The sequence below is a fragment of the Zootoca vivipara genome, chromosome 14, assembly GCF_965207765.1.
Source record: "Zootoca vivipara chromosome 14, rZooViv2.hap1.1, whole genome shotgun sequence".
Taxonomy (NCBI): Eukaryota; Metazoa; Chordata; class Lepidosauria; order Squamata; family Lacertidae; genus Zootoca; species Zootoca vivipara.
Genome location: NC_142597.1, coordinates 5,502,181 through 5,517,692, shown reverse-complemented (window position 1 = coordinate 5,517,692; position 15,512 = coordinate 5,502,181). Strand labels below are relative to the sequence as shown.

General features: G+C 42.7%; 1 protein-coding gene across 2 annotated transcripts in view; it reads right to left on the bottom strand.

Moving 5' to 3' along the window:
- The window catches only part of DPYSL2 (dihydropyrimidinase like 2), a 53,721-nt gene that overhangs the window by 26,103 nt on the left and 12,106 nt on the right, over positions 1–15,512 (bottom strand). For both annotated transcript variants that reach the window (XM_035139242.3, XM_035139241.3), the window contains exons 2-3: positions 15,157–15,245; positions 12,241–12,425 (exon numbers count right to left, since the gene is read on the bottom strand). In XM_035139242.3, the coding sequence (XP_034995133.2) occupies positions 12,241–12,425; positions 15,157–15,245 (274 nt within the window). The remainder of the gene's footprint in view (positions 1–12,240; positions 12,426–15,156; positions 15,246–15,512) is intronic.

The window sequence follows — 15,512 nt, the reverse complement described above, 5'->3', positions numbered from 1 at the left end:
GTCACATTCAGGTTTTTCCCCTTCCTCACTCTCTCTTCACAAGCTGGCAAAAGCATTCAGATGAAGGGCAGTATAATAATAATAATAATAATAATAATAATAATAATAATAATAATAATAATAATAAAGCAAAAGTCATGCATTTTTCAAGAGGCGAGGAATCCTTTAGTGAGACATCCCACCCAACGGGTTCCTTAGTGTGGCTTGTTTAACTGTTTTATTAAAATAGACTGCTGCTTTTCATAAAATAGAACAAACATTTTATTGCATCTGGCAAATACTGAAAGGCAAAGTATTGCCCAAGTCCTGAGAAACCTCTTCTCGGTTTCATAGTGACAAAACAGACATAACATTGAAATTCTCTTAACAATGGCTAATGGGCCCAGGCTGAGAAATGGCACACACATGATGGCTGAATTCACAAACAATAATACACCAGAAATCGGTCTAACAGATGAGTAGCCAAGGCACTGTTTGTTTTTGTTTGTTTGTTTGTTTGTTTGCTCAGTGTTGGTTTCATTTTCTAACTCTTCTTGCCTCTCTTCTCTGTAGCCTGGCAAGCATGTGGGGACATGGCACCAAAACAAAAAAGGATAATGTCACAGGTTACAAGAAACCATTGTTTACTCAAGCAAAGAATCATTTACCAAATTAAAACAACATTTTCATCTTCTGGTTCATAAACCATAAACAAACCATAATTAGTTGGCTGTGTAGTAAGCTACACAAACCAATCAGTTAAGCTACATAAACCATGGCTTACCACTGATGTGTTAACCAGGCCACTTAGCTTAAACAGGCTAATAGAAGAAAGCAGAATCATAAGTTGCTGTGGTTCCTACTAACCAGCTTCCCTCTTAACCAGGGTTCACTAACCAGCCTCAAGTCCTGCTTTAAAACAGTCCCATTAGCATTAACCATGGGTGGCTTTGGTGACACAACACACAAGGAAAGAAGCATGCAGGGAAAGAGGAGAGGAAGGAAATGAGATTGGCGATGCCAAAACAAAGTGCTAAGTTGTAAACAGCAATTACAGCCAGTCGGGAATCTTCCCTTGATGGTAATCAATGTCATGCTTTACTGTGATTAAGGTTTGCAAAGGGAGATATGTGCCGGAGAGGCTTGGAGCAGGAAGCATGTATGACTTCTATGGTTACAGCACCACTTCTATGGGTAAAAGATCTCCAATGTTATGTCACCACTGACCCATAGAAAAGAAGAGAAAAAAGGAAGTGTGTGCTTAGCCTGGGAATCATTTGCAACTAAAATTCCTTTCCAAGCTAAGACTAAAACAAAAGCTTCCTTTGAGAATCAAATATTTAAGTAACTGACTTGGAATGGATGCAAATTAGGAAAAGAGCAATATTCCACTCGGGGACAACTGCTAAACTAAATTGCAAATGCAACAATGTCTTGTTTACTTCTCGATTCTAAATGAATCCAAGGAGACAAATGATGTTATATGTTGTTTTCTGTCTGCTAGATTCAATGAATCGGTCTCTCTTTCCAAAACAAAATGGATGAGATTAAAGGAAAGTGAGTAGGGAGCCAGATGATGCATGCTAGTCTAAGAATGGTGATCGCTATAATGAGAGATATAAACAACTGCTGTGCACAGAGCCACTGACATTTCATTTGCCGCATCAATTCCCAAATAAAAAAATGAATAAAAAGATCCGGGTCCAAAAGCATCAAATAGGAGTGTACATCCAAAAGGCAACCATTAGTTACTCTTTCCAAATACCCAGAAATGATAAAAATAGCCATAATACAGAGAAATCACAGATTCATTCTTGCTGCCTACATTGGAAGTATTGATTGGGAGAGACCCTGCTCAGAAGCCCTAGAGAGCCACAGCTGATCAAGTGTGGACAACTCTGAGTGATGGTCTGGTGTGGTCTATGTTCCTATGTTCCTAGGAACTGGCAACTAAACCCTGGATCAAAGTTAAGCCAATTTAATAATGAGTATGCTTGAAGGAGACAAGGAGCAAGAATTGGCTTTCATGCTATGGTGCTCAGGCACACAGACACTTCTAAGAGGGTAGTGACTGAGCAGCCCTGAGCAACTCCTAAGCACCTATTCTGATGATTCGGTGTGTGTGTGGATGTGTGTTTTGTGGGTGCCTAGCAACCACAGTATGTGCTCACCAACCACTGCTGTGTTGACCCAAAAGAACCATTGTCTCTAGGCAACAACCATTCATTTTCTGAAGTTCACTCTTTCATTACATTTTTCAAAAAGCCCCAGTGTTGCCCCAGGGAAAGCTAAACTTTCTTATTTCCAGAAGTTGGGTTCCATCTGTGTAGATCTGGCATCCCCAAACTTCGGCCCTCCAGATGTTTTGGACTACAATTCCCATCATACCTGACCACTGGTCCTGTTAGCTAGGGATCATGGGAGTTGTAGGCCAAAACATCTGGAGGGCCGCAGTTTGGGGATGCCTGGTGTAGATCTTCCAAATTCTGCCATTTTGTTCTTGAACTAACACAATGCTTCTCCCTCTAGGGAGGGACCATAACACAACAGCAGAGTACAGTATATGCTTTGTATGCAGAAGGTCCCACCCAGGTTCAGTCCACAGCACCTCCAACTAAAAAGGATCAGGGAGCAAGTGGTGGAAGGTACTTCTCTTCTTGAAATGCTTGATTGCTACCAGTTGGCATAAACACAGACCTAGATGGGCAAATAGTTCAGTCTGATGTAAGGCAGCTTCTTCTGCTCATGTAAGGAGTTCAATCACTATCAACTGGTGGCACATAGCTGCACCTCCCAGAGTGCAGTGTTGTATATTAAAGCAAGATAACCACTGCCAGGAACTACGGTATTCTGCCCTTTGTTGTGTCTGGAATTCCCTGTTCTTCCTAATCTCCCATCATCCTGTTGGGGAAATACTGGGGTCCAATACCATGTGAGTTCAGCCTGGGTGGCCAATAAGATCCAGATTCCAAATACAGTGGTGCCTCGCTAGACCAATTTAATTCGTTCCACGGGTCTTTTCTTATAGGAATGCATTGAATTTTCTTTGAATTTTTTTTTTGCCCATAGGAACGCATTACAGTAATTGAATTTCAATGCATTCCTATGGGAAACCGCGATTCGCTAGACGAATTTTTCATAAAACAAATTCGTCTAGCGAGGCAACCTCCGCTTGATAAATCCTTTCGTCAAGCGGAAATTTCGTTAAGCAGGGCATTCGTTAAGCGAGGCACCACTGTAATGGACTGTCCTTTTCATCAGATTGCAAGTCAGCTGTGGAAGAGAAGATCACAGTAAAAAGGGCCACCCTCTAATTGCAGGGCTGAGAATTGTAATGGACTGGACATTTCCAGGGTTCTGAAATGTTCTCCAAATGATCACCCACAGCATGCTGGTTTTCATACCTTTTTGCTGTGGTGCAATTATTTTTGTTGGTTTTTGTGTTTTTAAACAGACAAGTTATGTGCCTCAGGAGATTAGAGCTCATGTTTGCTGCATGACGGACAACTTGGTGCAAGAAAGCCAATCAGATCTGGCTTCACATCATCAACCAAATCAGAGTGAGGGTGGTGTTTCCTGCCCTCACTCTGAATTAGAGAAAAAAATTCTTCATAAACACACCTCCCACCAATTTTCTGCCTGCTCTGGTCACCACAGCCACATAGAACATTTCCAGAGTCCAAACCGTAAGATAATATGCATGCCAGGACAAATTATTTCCAGGCAACCTTATATCCTCACACCTTTGTTATTACAAACTAAGTACAGATGTTATCCAGAAAGAGACATAAATGTTGTGAGTTTGAACAGAGCAATACTAACCTAAAAGCAAAAGGGGAAGAGGATGAATCAAGTCCATCAGAATGTTGTTTACCCTCCAGCATGAAAGAAGCTTGCATTGATCTGGGCCATTTTGTGGCATTTTGAGATTAAAATGTGATTGCACAGAGCACTTAAACAGTGGTTGCTTCCCTAGAAAAGATGCCAAATCCTTCTTGTCAGAGTATGTGGGGAGGGGGAGAAGGAAGGGAGAAATATCTAGGTCAGCCATCCACATACGTCTGTTGGAAAGAGGCTGGCAATAATGCCATTTTAGCACTCTTTAGTCTTCAGCTAAGCAAAGAATTCGCCATCCACAAGGCAATTTCATTCAACAAGCCTGTTAGCCCCTGTTAATGACTATATGGCAGGCTTGAATAATGAACATGGTAAATGCAGTTGCTTATGAAATCAAGTCACACAATTAAATATGATTTTTTTATGGGTGTGCTTTTCTTCTTTAAAATTCAGGTGCCTCATTAGGAGCACTGAAAGCTGGCAGTTGCTTTTTAGGGTTTCAGGCAGCGGACATTTCCAGCCCTACCTGTAGATGCCAGGAACTGAACTGGAGACATTCTGCATCCTAAACACTACTCACTGGCCCTACCCCATTTTTAGCTTTCTGATGCCGCTAGGCTACAACTCCCATCTTCCCTGACCATTAGCTATGTTGGGTGGGGTTGGTAGAAACTATAGTTCAACAACAAGCACCAATTTCTTGTTCTGCTGCATAAAATAGTTTAACTCCCTCTCCCCGCAACCACCAAGCTAGCTGCAACCCTCTTTTCAAAATGACTTCTACTGTTGAAATTCAGACCTCAAATTAATTTTGAACCAAATCTCAGTGGTACCGCTTCCTGTTGGCCGCAGGGGGTATATTTTCCAATGCCCTTCCTATCCTGCATGCCAGCTGTTACTGGATTCAGCAATGGACTGCAAAATCCATGGGATTCTGCTCCTCCTACGATATCCTGCAAGAGAAACAAGCTCAAGATTCCGTTTTGGAGCTGTTGAAAAAAGACGCAGCGCCTTATCTAGCCTGACATGACACCATAATCTTTGTTTATACCGTCCCCCTATCAAAAAGAGGCTTCCACCCTCAGTAATCTTTCTTCCTGGACAGAAGCAAGAAGGCATAATAAATCCTATCACCATGACCAGATGCAAAAAGCTTGATGCAACGTGAAAGCATAAGCTGCTGTTTCCCTCTGTGCTAATTGGCAAGCCACCCCACAGGCTCATCTAGGGAAGGGCCCCAGCAGAATCCCGACAGTAAAGCAATCCATAAAATTACTTTAGCTAGGAAAATAGCACTGGAAAGGTTTTTGAGAGGCATTTCAACTACAGGAGCAGACACACGCATATCGGCAGACAATGCACACAGGCTTCATGTTGGTTGTGTTATCACAATGCGCTTAAGAGACATGGAGTAAGAAGGGGCAGGGGAAACAGACAGGGGACTCCACTCTTCAGCAAAGGAAAAATGAATGCAATCTTTTTTTTTCTTGGCAGGAATATCTGAGGAGTTATTCAGGATTCAGACAAAGCCATTGGGCATGTAACAGTTCACATGCAATATTTGCCTTTAACACAAAAATACGGATGGGGAACCTGAGGCCCAGGGGCCACCAGGCCTCTCTCTCACTGACCCTCAAGAATCTCACTAGACCAGACACCTTTCCCAGCCACACCCAGGGCTCCTAAACTACATCCTTCACTGGCCCCACTTTGTACTCTCTTTGAGAATCTTTTTTTGCCGGGCTCGATTGTGACCTTGAACTCCAATGCCTCCTGCTTGCCTGGACACTAGAAAGGGAAAGCAGGTGGAGAAACTAGCCCACTGTTGGGAAGAAAAGAATCCACACATTTTTGCTCTGCACACTTTCCCCATGGAAATGATGAATACCAATAAAACAGGAAAATAATATGTGACCATGTTGTGTGGACGACACACAAAACCTGCAGGCATGAGCAGCATCAAGTGTCCACTATAAACTGCTGTGTGACAGCCCCCAAAGATCTTTGTGACACCTTAAAAGCAGCAGGTCTCTTACTCCATAAGCCACTTTGACAAATGTATCTCCAATGAATGAACACTACCACAAGCAGGAATGTCACAGCTAATTTGCATGAGTTAATCCCATAAAAGCAATAATTTCCATTCATTATGATGACAGATGACAGGAGTATACAATATATTCTTATTGTGAAGCCAGACAGAACAAACTTGAGTCAGCTGGGTTGGGGGGGGGAAGGGCGTGCAAGGCACATGCTTTGCATCTAGAAGGCCCCATGTTTATTTGCCAGCATTTCTAGCTAAAAGCATCTCAAGTGAGATTAGGAAAGAGTCATGACCAGAGACCGTGGAGAGACTCTGCCAATCAGAGTAGGGGGCACTGCAAAACTGGACCAATAATTTGACTCAGTAGTACATCTGGTAGATTTAGATGAGCAGGAATTCCACGTAGGCGAGTATGCAAAATAACATGCAAGTGAGTGGACTGGCGAAAGAGGGACATTCCTCTTCCAACAGCCCACTGTTTTATGCTGGATCTTAAAGGGAAGCCCACATCTCAGCTCTGCCTCTTATGATCCTTTAGGGAAGGCAGAGTTGACAAGATGTATTGGTGCCCCCCCTCCCCAATCAGCAGAGGTGTGTGCAAGCGGGCAGGAGGGCTCCTAGCCACTGAACCAGAATGGAGAGGGGTGATTTTGCACCCTCCAGGGATTGCGCCCTTGGCGGGGGCCTACCTAACCAAACCCTAGGTACACCCCTGAGGGAAGAAGCCAAGTTCAGTAGCAGATGGTCTTAGGTTCAATTCCTGGAATCTGCAGATGAAACTGGGAATGTCCTGTCTAAAATCTGGAAGGCTGCTACCAGTAAGTGTAGACAGATAAAAGGTAAAGGACCCCTGGGCGATTAAGTCCAGTCAAAGGTGACTATGGGATGCGGCGCTCATCTCGCTTCAGGCCAAGAGAGCTGTAGTTTGTTCACAGCTTTCCGGGTCATGTAGCCAGCAGGACTAAACTGCTTCTGGCGCAATGGGACAGTGTGATGGAAACCAAAGCACACAAAAACACCATTTACCATCCCGCCACAGTGGTACCTACTGTATTTATCTACTCATGCTGGTATGCTTTCGAACTGCTAGGTTGGTAGGAGCTGGGACAGAGCAACGGAAGCTCACCCTGTCAGGCAGATTTGAACTGCCAAGAGGCTCTGTGGTCTAAACCACGGAGCCACCCAGTGTGTAGACAAGACCAAACTAGATGAAGCAATGGTGTGACTTGGTATAAGACAGATTCCTATGCTCCTTCTTTGTCTTCTACTGAACAGGCTGGCAGAAGACATAGTTTCTTAGCTGAGTAGTTAAAAAGAAGAAATCAGGCTAGGAATTTGTGGGCTTATTTACAAGGTTGGTATAATATGTTCATATGAATAAATTTTGTTGGAAGCAGAGTTTAATAAAAAAAATTGTTCATTTGTAATTGCTTCCAATCCTCTTGACAATGTTAAACTTAAGAGCTTGAGTCATGCTTTTTAATATATGAGAAAAGTAAGAATTCACGTGAGAGGGTGAGTTCCCATTGTTCTGTCATGGTGCTTCGTTGCCGCAGAAGCAGTTTAGTCCGGCTGGCCACATGCCCCAGAAAGCTGTCTTCGGACAAACGCCGGCTCCCTCGGCCTGAAAGTGAGGCTCTGAGTGCTGCCACCCCATAGTCGAAGTTGACTGGAATTAACCGTCCAAGAGTCCTTTACCTTTACCGTTTACCTTTTAATATATAGTTCCCAGCAAGCGATACTAAAAGGTGGGGGGGGGGAGGATATATTTGAATGCAATCCATCTGCCAGATTTTTTATTATTATTATTCCATATAGTTTTGGCATACAAATGCTTCTGCAAGTTCAGATAAGTAGAAGGGCAATTATTAAAGTGTTTTCATCCCTCGGGTAATAAAAAATAAATTTGGTTATATAACACACATACAAATGTAAATCAAATTAAGCTAAATAATTAATGTTTTTAAAGTGTGTCAGGGCAGACCAAAAAAATTCTTTGGTGCCAGAGGTAAAGAGAGTATCCAGTTTCAATTCTTTCCCATTTGAACAACATGTGATTATTATTAATTTAGTAGAAAAGCAACTAACCCAAGACAATGTCCATAGGACACCAAAAAATTGACCTAAATACTAAAAAAAAAAAAAAACCCAGTATCAGCATCAAGCACAGCATTTACCATATTGGCCCGAATATAAGCCACAGTTTTTTTCCCAAATTCCGATCATGAAAAGTTAAAGTAGGGCTTATATTCAGGACTTTACACTGCTGGCAAAGCAGTGCAGCTCCCTCACGGAAGCAGCCTGGGAGCACAGCTGCCCACTGCTCCAAAGCCTCCCCAGAGCCGTTGGAACAAAGGGGGGAAGGGGGGGAGTCATGCCAATTCTCCCACCGCCCCCCTCCAGCTGCATTTAAAAAAAATGCTTTTACTATACATATTTGAATTCGGGGTGATGATTTCTAGGGGAAAGCCAGGTTTCCCCAAGGCCTTTCCCTTATTACTCCCTTCTATACCATCAGCGTTCCATTTCTTTTTTCCAGAGGGTTTTGTTTCTGAAAGGCTCGTAGCAAGCGGACTTTTCCGTGATTGTTTTCAGGAGTGCGTTTGACTTGATTAGAGTTATTCGTTTGGGCTGCACAATGCTTTTGCTGCGTGGTGTTCCCTTGCTTGAAGCTATGAACCTTTAACTCTTTTTGAGCGCTGGGAGGGAAATAGGGACACGATTTCCCTCTAGGAATTCTTCCTAACATCAGAATTGGGGGATTGGGGTGGGTAGCAGATGAGGGTTCCTGTTCGCTTTTTACCTGTTGGAGCAATAGAAGGCTCCCCTCGGAGGTGGTTGGTGGGAGGCCAGAAATGTTGAGATGTTTTTGAGGGTGTGGTGGAAGGGAGATGGCGGCGCGGCTTTGGAGGCGGCAGCTTAAATGGCGGGCAGCTGTTTGAGGGGAGGTGTGTGCAAATGTCAGAGAGGCTTTTGAGTGTGGCCGGTGGAAGTGCTTAGATGGCGTCGTGGCTTTGGAGGCGGCAGTGTGCGATCTGCCTTTCTATTGGTTGATGTTGGAGTCTTCAGAGCTTTTGCTAGGGACGTCTAATAGGGGCGCCACTTTTTGTGTGTTTAATCAGTATTTTAGGTATGAAAGGTGTGGTTTTTTGAAAATTTATTTATGCCAGATCCCTCCCTGATGGGCATGGAATGCTGTGTCCAAATTTGATGCAATTCGGTTTAGCAGTTACAGAGCAAGGCTGTTATCTTCGCGCACGCAGTGTGAACATATATATATATATATATACAGTATATATATATCTTCAAGGCTGTTATCTTCGCGCACGCAGTGTGAACATTATATATATATATATATATATATATATATATATATATATATTCAATTGTTCTTAATTGTTCTTAGTGATAATTTTAATATTCCTTGTAAAACTTTAAAGGTCTTATTACAATCTAGCGACATATACATTTTGTTAAATTATTATGTATTAGGAAGTCAGATTTAAGTTTCTGCAGGAAAAATGAAAGATTCTAATTCATGCCTATATATACACACACCTCTCAAATAATGTAAACTATATACATTTTTATTTAACACTGGAATCAAATTAGAATTGTAACAATTTGATTTTAAGATTCATTAAAACAGAGGTATATTTTATGTACCATGATGGAGCAAAGTATAAAATAGAAAAGGGAAGGGAAATCTGCAAATCTGGGTATGTTTGCGCAGCATCCCTGATTCATTCCAAATTCTGCAGAAATACATATCTTACAATATTTTGCAAGTAATCAAAGGAAATGCGCAATCCATTTTGTTTCCCTATATTTTTCAAAGGTGGAGTCTTTTGAATCTCTGCATACCTGGAAAGCACAAATATCACCACGTGCAAAGTGTCAACTTATGGATCACACCTCTGAACCTGCTAGAGAAATTCAACTGTCTACCAACTTCTGTCTCACATTAGATTCCCCCCCCCCAAATATGGTGTCCAGAGGCACAGGTGCCTGGAAATGGGCAAGTAGTCAGACCTGGTACAAGGAAGTCTCCTGTAATCCTACTAAGGCATCAAAAGCCAGCAGTCAAAACAGAGGTCTCGTCCTGTAGCGCTTCGACTACAAATCCCATCAGCCCCAGCAAGCATTGCCAATGTTCAGGGTTGATAGGAACCGTAGTTCAGCGACAGCCAGAGAATACCGCATTGGCCACCTCCAAGCTAAAAGCTGGTCATGGTGAGCAAACAGTTGCTCAGTAGTCAGTGTACCAAATGGTTGATCCCCATTTCAGGTCTGGAGGAAAACCACGAGAATATGAGTAAATATATCAGACTGAAGACCTAGGAACCCGGAGGGGTCTCTGTATAGGCCAGGGGTATGCAATGTGGTGTTGCTGGACTACAACCTCCATCAACCCCAGAAATCATGGTCAATGATCAGGGATGGTGGCAGTTGTAGTTGAGCAACATCTGAAGGGCACCATATTGGCTCTACCCAGCATGTATGACATCTGGCTAAATTGAGGCTCACATGACTGAGCCATCCCCCCCCCCCCCAGCTGCCTTTCCCTTCTTGACACAGCAAATGTGTATGGGGTGGGGAAAGTACAAAACCTTTTCCCCCAGTAAGTCTACCCAGACATATAATTTAGTTATATGTAGTTATTTAAAATTTTGTAATGACTTTATCTGTGTTATTATCGAGAGTATTTTAGATTGTTTCTAAATTAGTAAGTGGGGCACATGGGCATCGGGGGGGGGGTGTACAAGGGTGCCAGTCCACCCCACCCAACCCCAACCCCCAGAACTATTATCCCCACTTTTTCATTTCAAATGAGTAAGGTTCTAGGATTCTGTAGAACCAAAGATACAGGACAAAATGTATAGGCTCTGCTCGTCTCCAATTGCAAAGGCAAGTGGATGATGCAAATCAGTACATCTGGGTCAAACTGAGGTCCTATTTGTGAGGAAGAGGTCATGCACATACAACCCTTTCTAATTAATGCTTTCTAATTAACGCTGAATTAGCAGCTGCTAGTGGTGTGGCTAGAGGGTACTTTGATATCTGTGGTCATGGACAGCAGTCTCACTCTTCTCAATGTCCCATCTTCCAGAGTAAATATGCACTGGAACAGCTGCACACATTGGTACAGTCACTTCCAACTCACGCTCTTTCCATTCATACCTATGGTAGCAGAGTCGGTGGGTGAACATTTATTTCCCAGTTATCTGCGTAGTGTCTTGGGTCTGGCACTGAAGTTAGGGCAATAATCTGTGACAATGTTGGAAGGAGCACAGTGTGACCTCTGCCCCTTCCTGGGCTTTCCTTGGAACTTTTTATAGACCTGGAGTTGAGGAGCCATGGAAGGTGGTTTAGAAACAGTCTGACTTGAAATATTTGGCTGAAGAAGAAGAAGAAGAAGAAGAAGAAGAAGAAGAAGAAGAAGAAGAAGAAGAAGAAGAAGAAGAAGAAGAGGAGTTTGGATTTGATATCCCGCTTTATCACTACCCGAAGGAGTCTCAAAGCAGCTAACAATCTCCTTTCCCCTCCTCCCCCACAACAGACACCCTGTGAGGTGGGTGGGGGCTGAGAGACTTCAGAGAAGTGTGACTAGCCCAAGGTCACCCAGCAGCTGCATGTGGTGGAGCGGAGACGCGAACCCGGTTCCCCAGATTACGAGTCTACCGCTCTTAACCATTACACCACACTGGCTCTCTATAACCTGTATTGGGTTAACCAATAAGTTTTTACTTGACTTGAAAGGTTTGTAAAGACTGCCCTAAGTGTGGCTGTTCTCTGCTCAGCAAAATCATAGGTTTCCCATAAGGAAGTTCTGCAAATGACAGAGCTGCCTTCTCTTTAATGGATGGGCTGTATTCCTCCCCCTAAGTAAAAGTGACTGCAAACACAAACTGAATCTGCAAATAAAGTTATCTGATGCCTTCCCTGTAAAATGTGCAAGAGAAACTGTCACCCGCCAGTTGTGTGGGACTAGAAGTCCATTATTATTATTATTATTATTATTATTATTATTATTATTATTATTATTATTATATACTGCAGGTCTCAGGGTGGCTACAACATAAAATCACAATATAAATACAATCCCTGACCACTTGCCATGATGGCTATCAGCTCAATGTGAACTTGGGCAGGGTCTTGGAGTATTGTCTGTTGGTAACCTTTTTTTACACTGTAAAAATCAATTTCATTCCCAGTTTCCATTGGCCACATTCCTTTATCGATATTTGTAGCTTGTTTCAACCGGACCCTTTTCCTCATTTGTCCTGGAACCAGCTTGTGTTCTCTCTCTCTCTCTCTCTTATTACAAGCACTGATGTTAAGCCTAGTACATTTATATTTGATAGACAGCAAGATCTTACTTATCATAGTGGTGCCTCCAGCCAGGGCTGCTTTTGTTCCTTGGAAGAAATCATCAGAAGAGGTCATCCCCTGCTCAGGCATCTGGAAGCGAGTGTGGACATCAATTCCTCCAGGGATCACCATCCGCCCATGAGCTTCAATTGTCTTCACTCCCCCTGGCACAATCAGGTTCTCTCCAATTTGTCTGAGAAGAGACCATTTGTGCAGAGTCATACAAAATGTCACAACCACATGGACAGAGTCAAGCATATGCCTCGGGCTGCCTTTAGACCTCCGGGTATAGGGTGGTATATAAATTCAATAAATAACAAACTTTCATCAGGTGTCCCTCCAATCATATTTCTAGAACTTTCCAGCAATACAACTTCTGTGCTGTAACATGAACAGAAGCAGGCTTGAGACATCAACTTCATCTCCACACAAAGAAGTGGTATATAATCAGATTCTTTTTTCCACCTCTGCTTTGCCATCATTTTCATCACCCAACAGGAATGTTTGCATTCATGGCTACACAAAACCAAAAGAGAGGTTGAGTTTGCTTTTCTATAGGAGTTGCAACATGGTACATAGGATTATTGAAGCACTGTGGGTTCTAAATTCTAGAAAAAAACAAAATTAATACACATCCGTTTCTCAATAGGACAAAGAAAGTAAGCCACATGAAGGCCTTTGTAACAAGTGACTAAGAAATCTAAGAATTAATTATTGTTGCAGTTGAATAATGTGTTTTGTTTGCTTGGGTTGAGATTAGAGAAATGTGTGTGCGCAGGAGCTCTCATTTAGCATACAGTGGTACCTCAGGTTACAAACTTAATTCGTTCCAGAAGTCTGTTCTTAACCCGAGGTGCGCATTCCCTACATAGCCCCAGAAGCAGAATGCGTTCATACCCCAGAGCAAAGTTCGCAAAACCTACTTCCGGGTTTGTGGAGTTCGTAACCTGAAGCTTTCGTAAGCAGGACTGTTCGTAACCCGAGGTACCACTGTAGTTCGAATGTAGCCTACTGTACAAATACAGTGGTACCTCGGTTTATGAACACAATTGGTTCCGGAAGTCTGTTCATAAACTGAAGCGTTCATAAACTGAAGCGAACTTTCCCACTGAAAGTAATGGAAAGTGAATTAATCCGTTCCAGACGGTCCGCGGAGTAAGCGTTCATAAACTGAAGCAAACTTTCCCATTGAAAGTAATGGAAAGTGGATTAATCCGTTCCAGATGGGTCCGCGGAGTACTTAAACTGAAGCGTTCATAAACTGAAGCATGGGTGTAATTGGTTCCGGAAGTCTGTTCATAAACTGAAGCGTTCATAAACTGAAGCAAACTTTCCCATTGAAAGTAATGGAAAATGAATTAATCCGTTCCAGATGGGTCCGCGGCGTTCATAAACCGAAAATTCATAAACCGAGGTGTTCATAAACCGAGGTTCCACTGTATGACAATCACATTCATTGCCCCACCCACATTTTCCTCTGTCCCCACCCACCACTGTCACGTGTTCCCTGAAAGGTTCCCTAGGAAGTAATGTGGCCCCCAGGCTGAAAGATTCCTTAACCCAGGTATAGGAGAAGCTTAGAACTTTCTGAAAAAGACTTGAAACCTTTCAGGTCTCTCCATCCAAGAAGCATATTAAACCTACCTAGACAGCTGCTACCAAACTTCTGTTGTAAACTAATTTGCTCATATTTTAAAGTGTGTGTGTGTGTGTGTGTGTGTGTGTGTGTGTGTGAGAGAGAGAGAGAGAGAGAGAGAGAGAGAGAGAGAGAGAGAGAGAGAGAGAGAAACATTATAATCACATGTCTGTCACTGACTACTCTTACTTTAACTTCTGAGTAAAAGAACAGATGTGTTGAACATGTAGCCAAGATGTGTATCCATGATCCCTCCTTTCTCCCATACAAAGAAAATTTTATTCCAAGGAAGTCTGGAACAGGTTTTTATTATGTCAGAAAGTATGTGCTGGAAGAGACTCTCTTAAAACCTGGATCTGACATTGTCAGAATCATCCGGGAAGCACCCAAAGGCCCACTCAGAGCAATAGAAAAGAATCAGAGCGGCACAGCAAATGCTTTGCACACAAAGGGTTTCAGATTCAGTTGCTGGCATCTCCAGTTAAAAAAGCCTTCCTGCAACTTGGTGCCTCCGCATATGTTGAGAACTACAATTCCCACCAGCCCCAGACAGAACAACCACACTCTCTGGCACCAGGCTGGAGAAGGACAAATTAAAGGAGTTCTGGGAACAAGTGATGGGAAACGTTCTGCCCAAGATCCTAAAGAAATTTTCCCCAACCCCTGGTCTGGGAACTGCAGACTCCACTACCCCCAACCTTTGCACATGCTGGCAGAGGACAATGGGGTTGTATCCCAACAACTCAAGGTTGAATGAAGGCTGCTCTAGAGCACTGGTCTTCAGCTGGTGGATCGGGACCTACCACCAGAGTGCAGCCTAATCCAAGGTGGGTTCCCATTCAAGAATATGGTTAAAAAATATATACAAGTAAGAAATGAGTCCTCAAATGCATGGAAGAGAGAGACCATCTCAGCTAGAACACCAAGAGTCAGATACTGGGCAGCTCTCCAAGGTGTTGTGCCTTTTCTCTCTCTCCCCTAAAGGCAAGGTGGTCCTTAGGTAGCTTCTTATGATAATGGAACCCTATGCCCAGTTTTTAGACAACATTAGAAAGCTGCCAGTTTTTTGTGTTTTTTTTTTACCTTTAAAGCATTATATGGTTCAGAACCCAATATCTAACGAATGACTCTCCCAACATAAACCTACCCAGACCCTACGATTATCAACTAAGGTTTTGAAAACGAAAACACAAAAGCCTTGCTGAGTTGTCCTCTGAGATTTCTTTTATGAGATTTTACATTTCTGATATGCAACCCCACTCCAAAAAAATAATTACTGGGTACTTACTTTATCAAGCCATCTTCCATGTAAATGTCTGCATAGAAAGATTGGTCATCATTAACAATTTTGCCACCCTTGATCAAAAGACGATCACTCTGAAACAAAGAGACATCAAACAATACTTAATTATTGGAAGACAAGCGTACAGTGCCAGATTAAAAAGTGGCGGTAGGATCTCTCTTTGAATTATTCAAAGGCTGTTTCATATAAACAAGTCAGCTACCACACTTTCAACTGGAAAGATGAAATGATGCTTCAGAACCACAGAACCTTTCGTCAATGTGGCAACTGAAAAGCAGTAAAAATTAGGTTACATAGACAGGGTTTGTATATCTGTTTATTAAGCAGCATCCACCACCAAT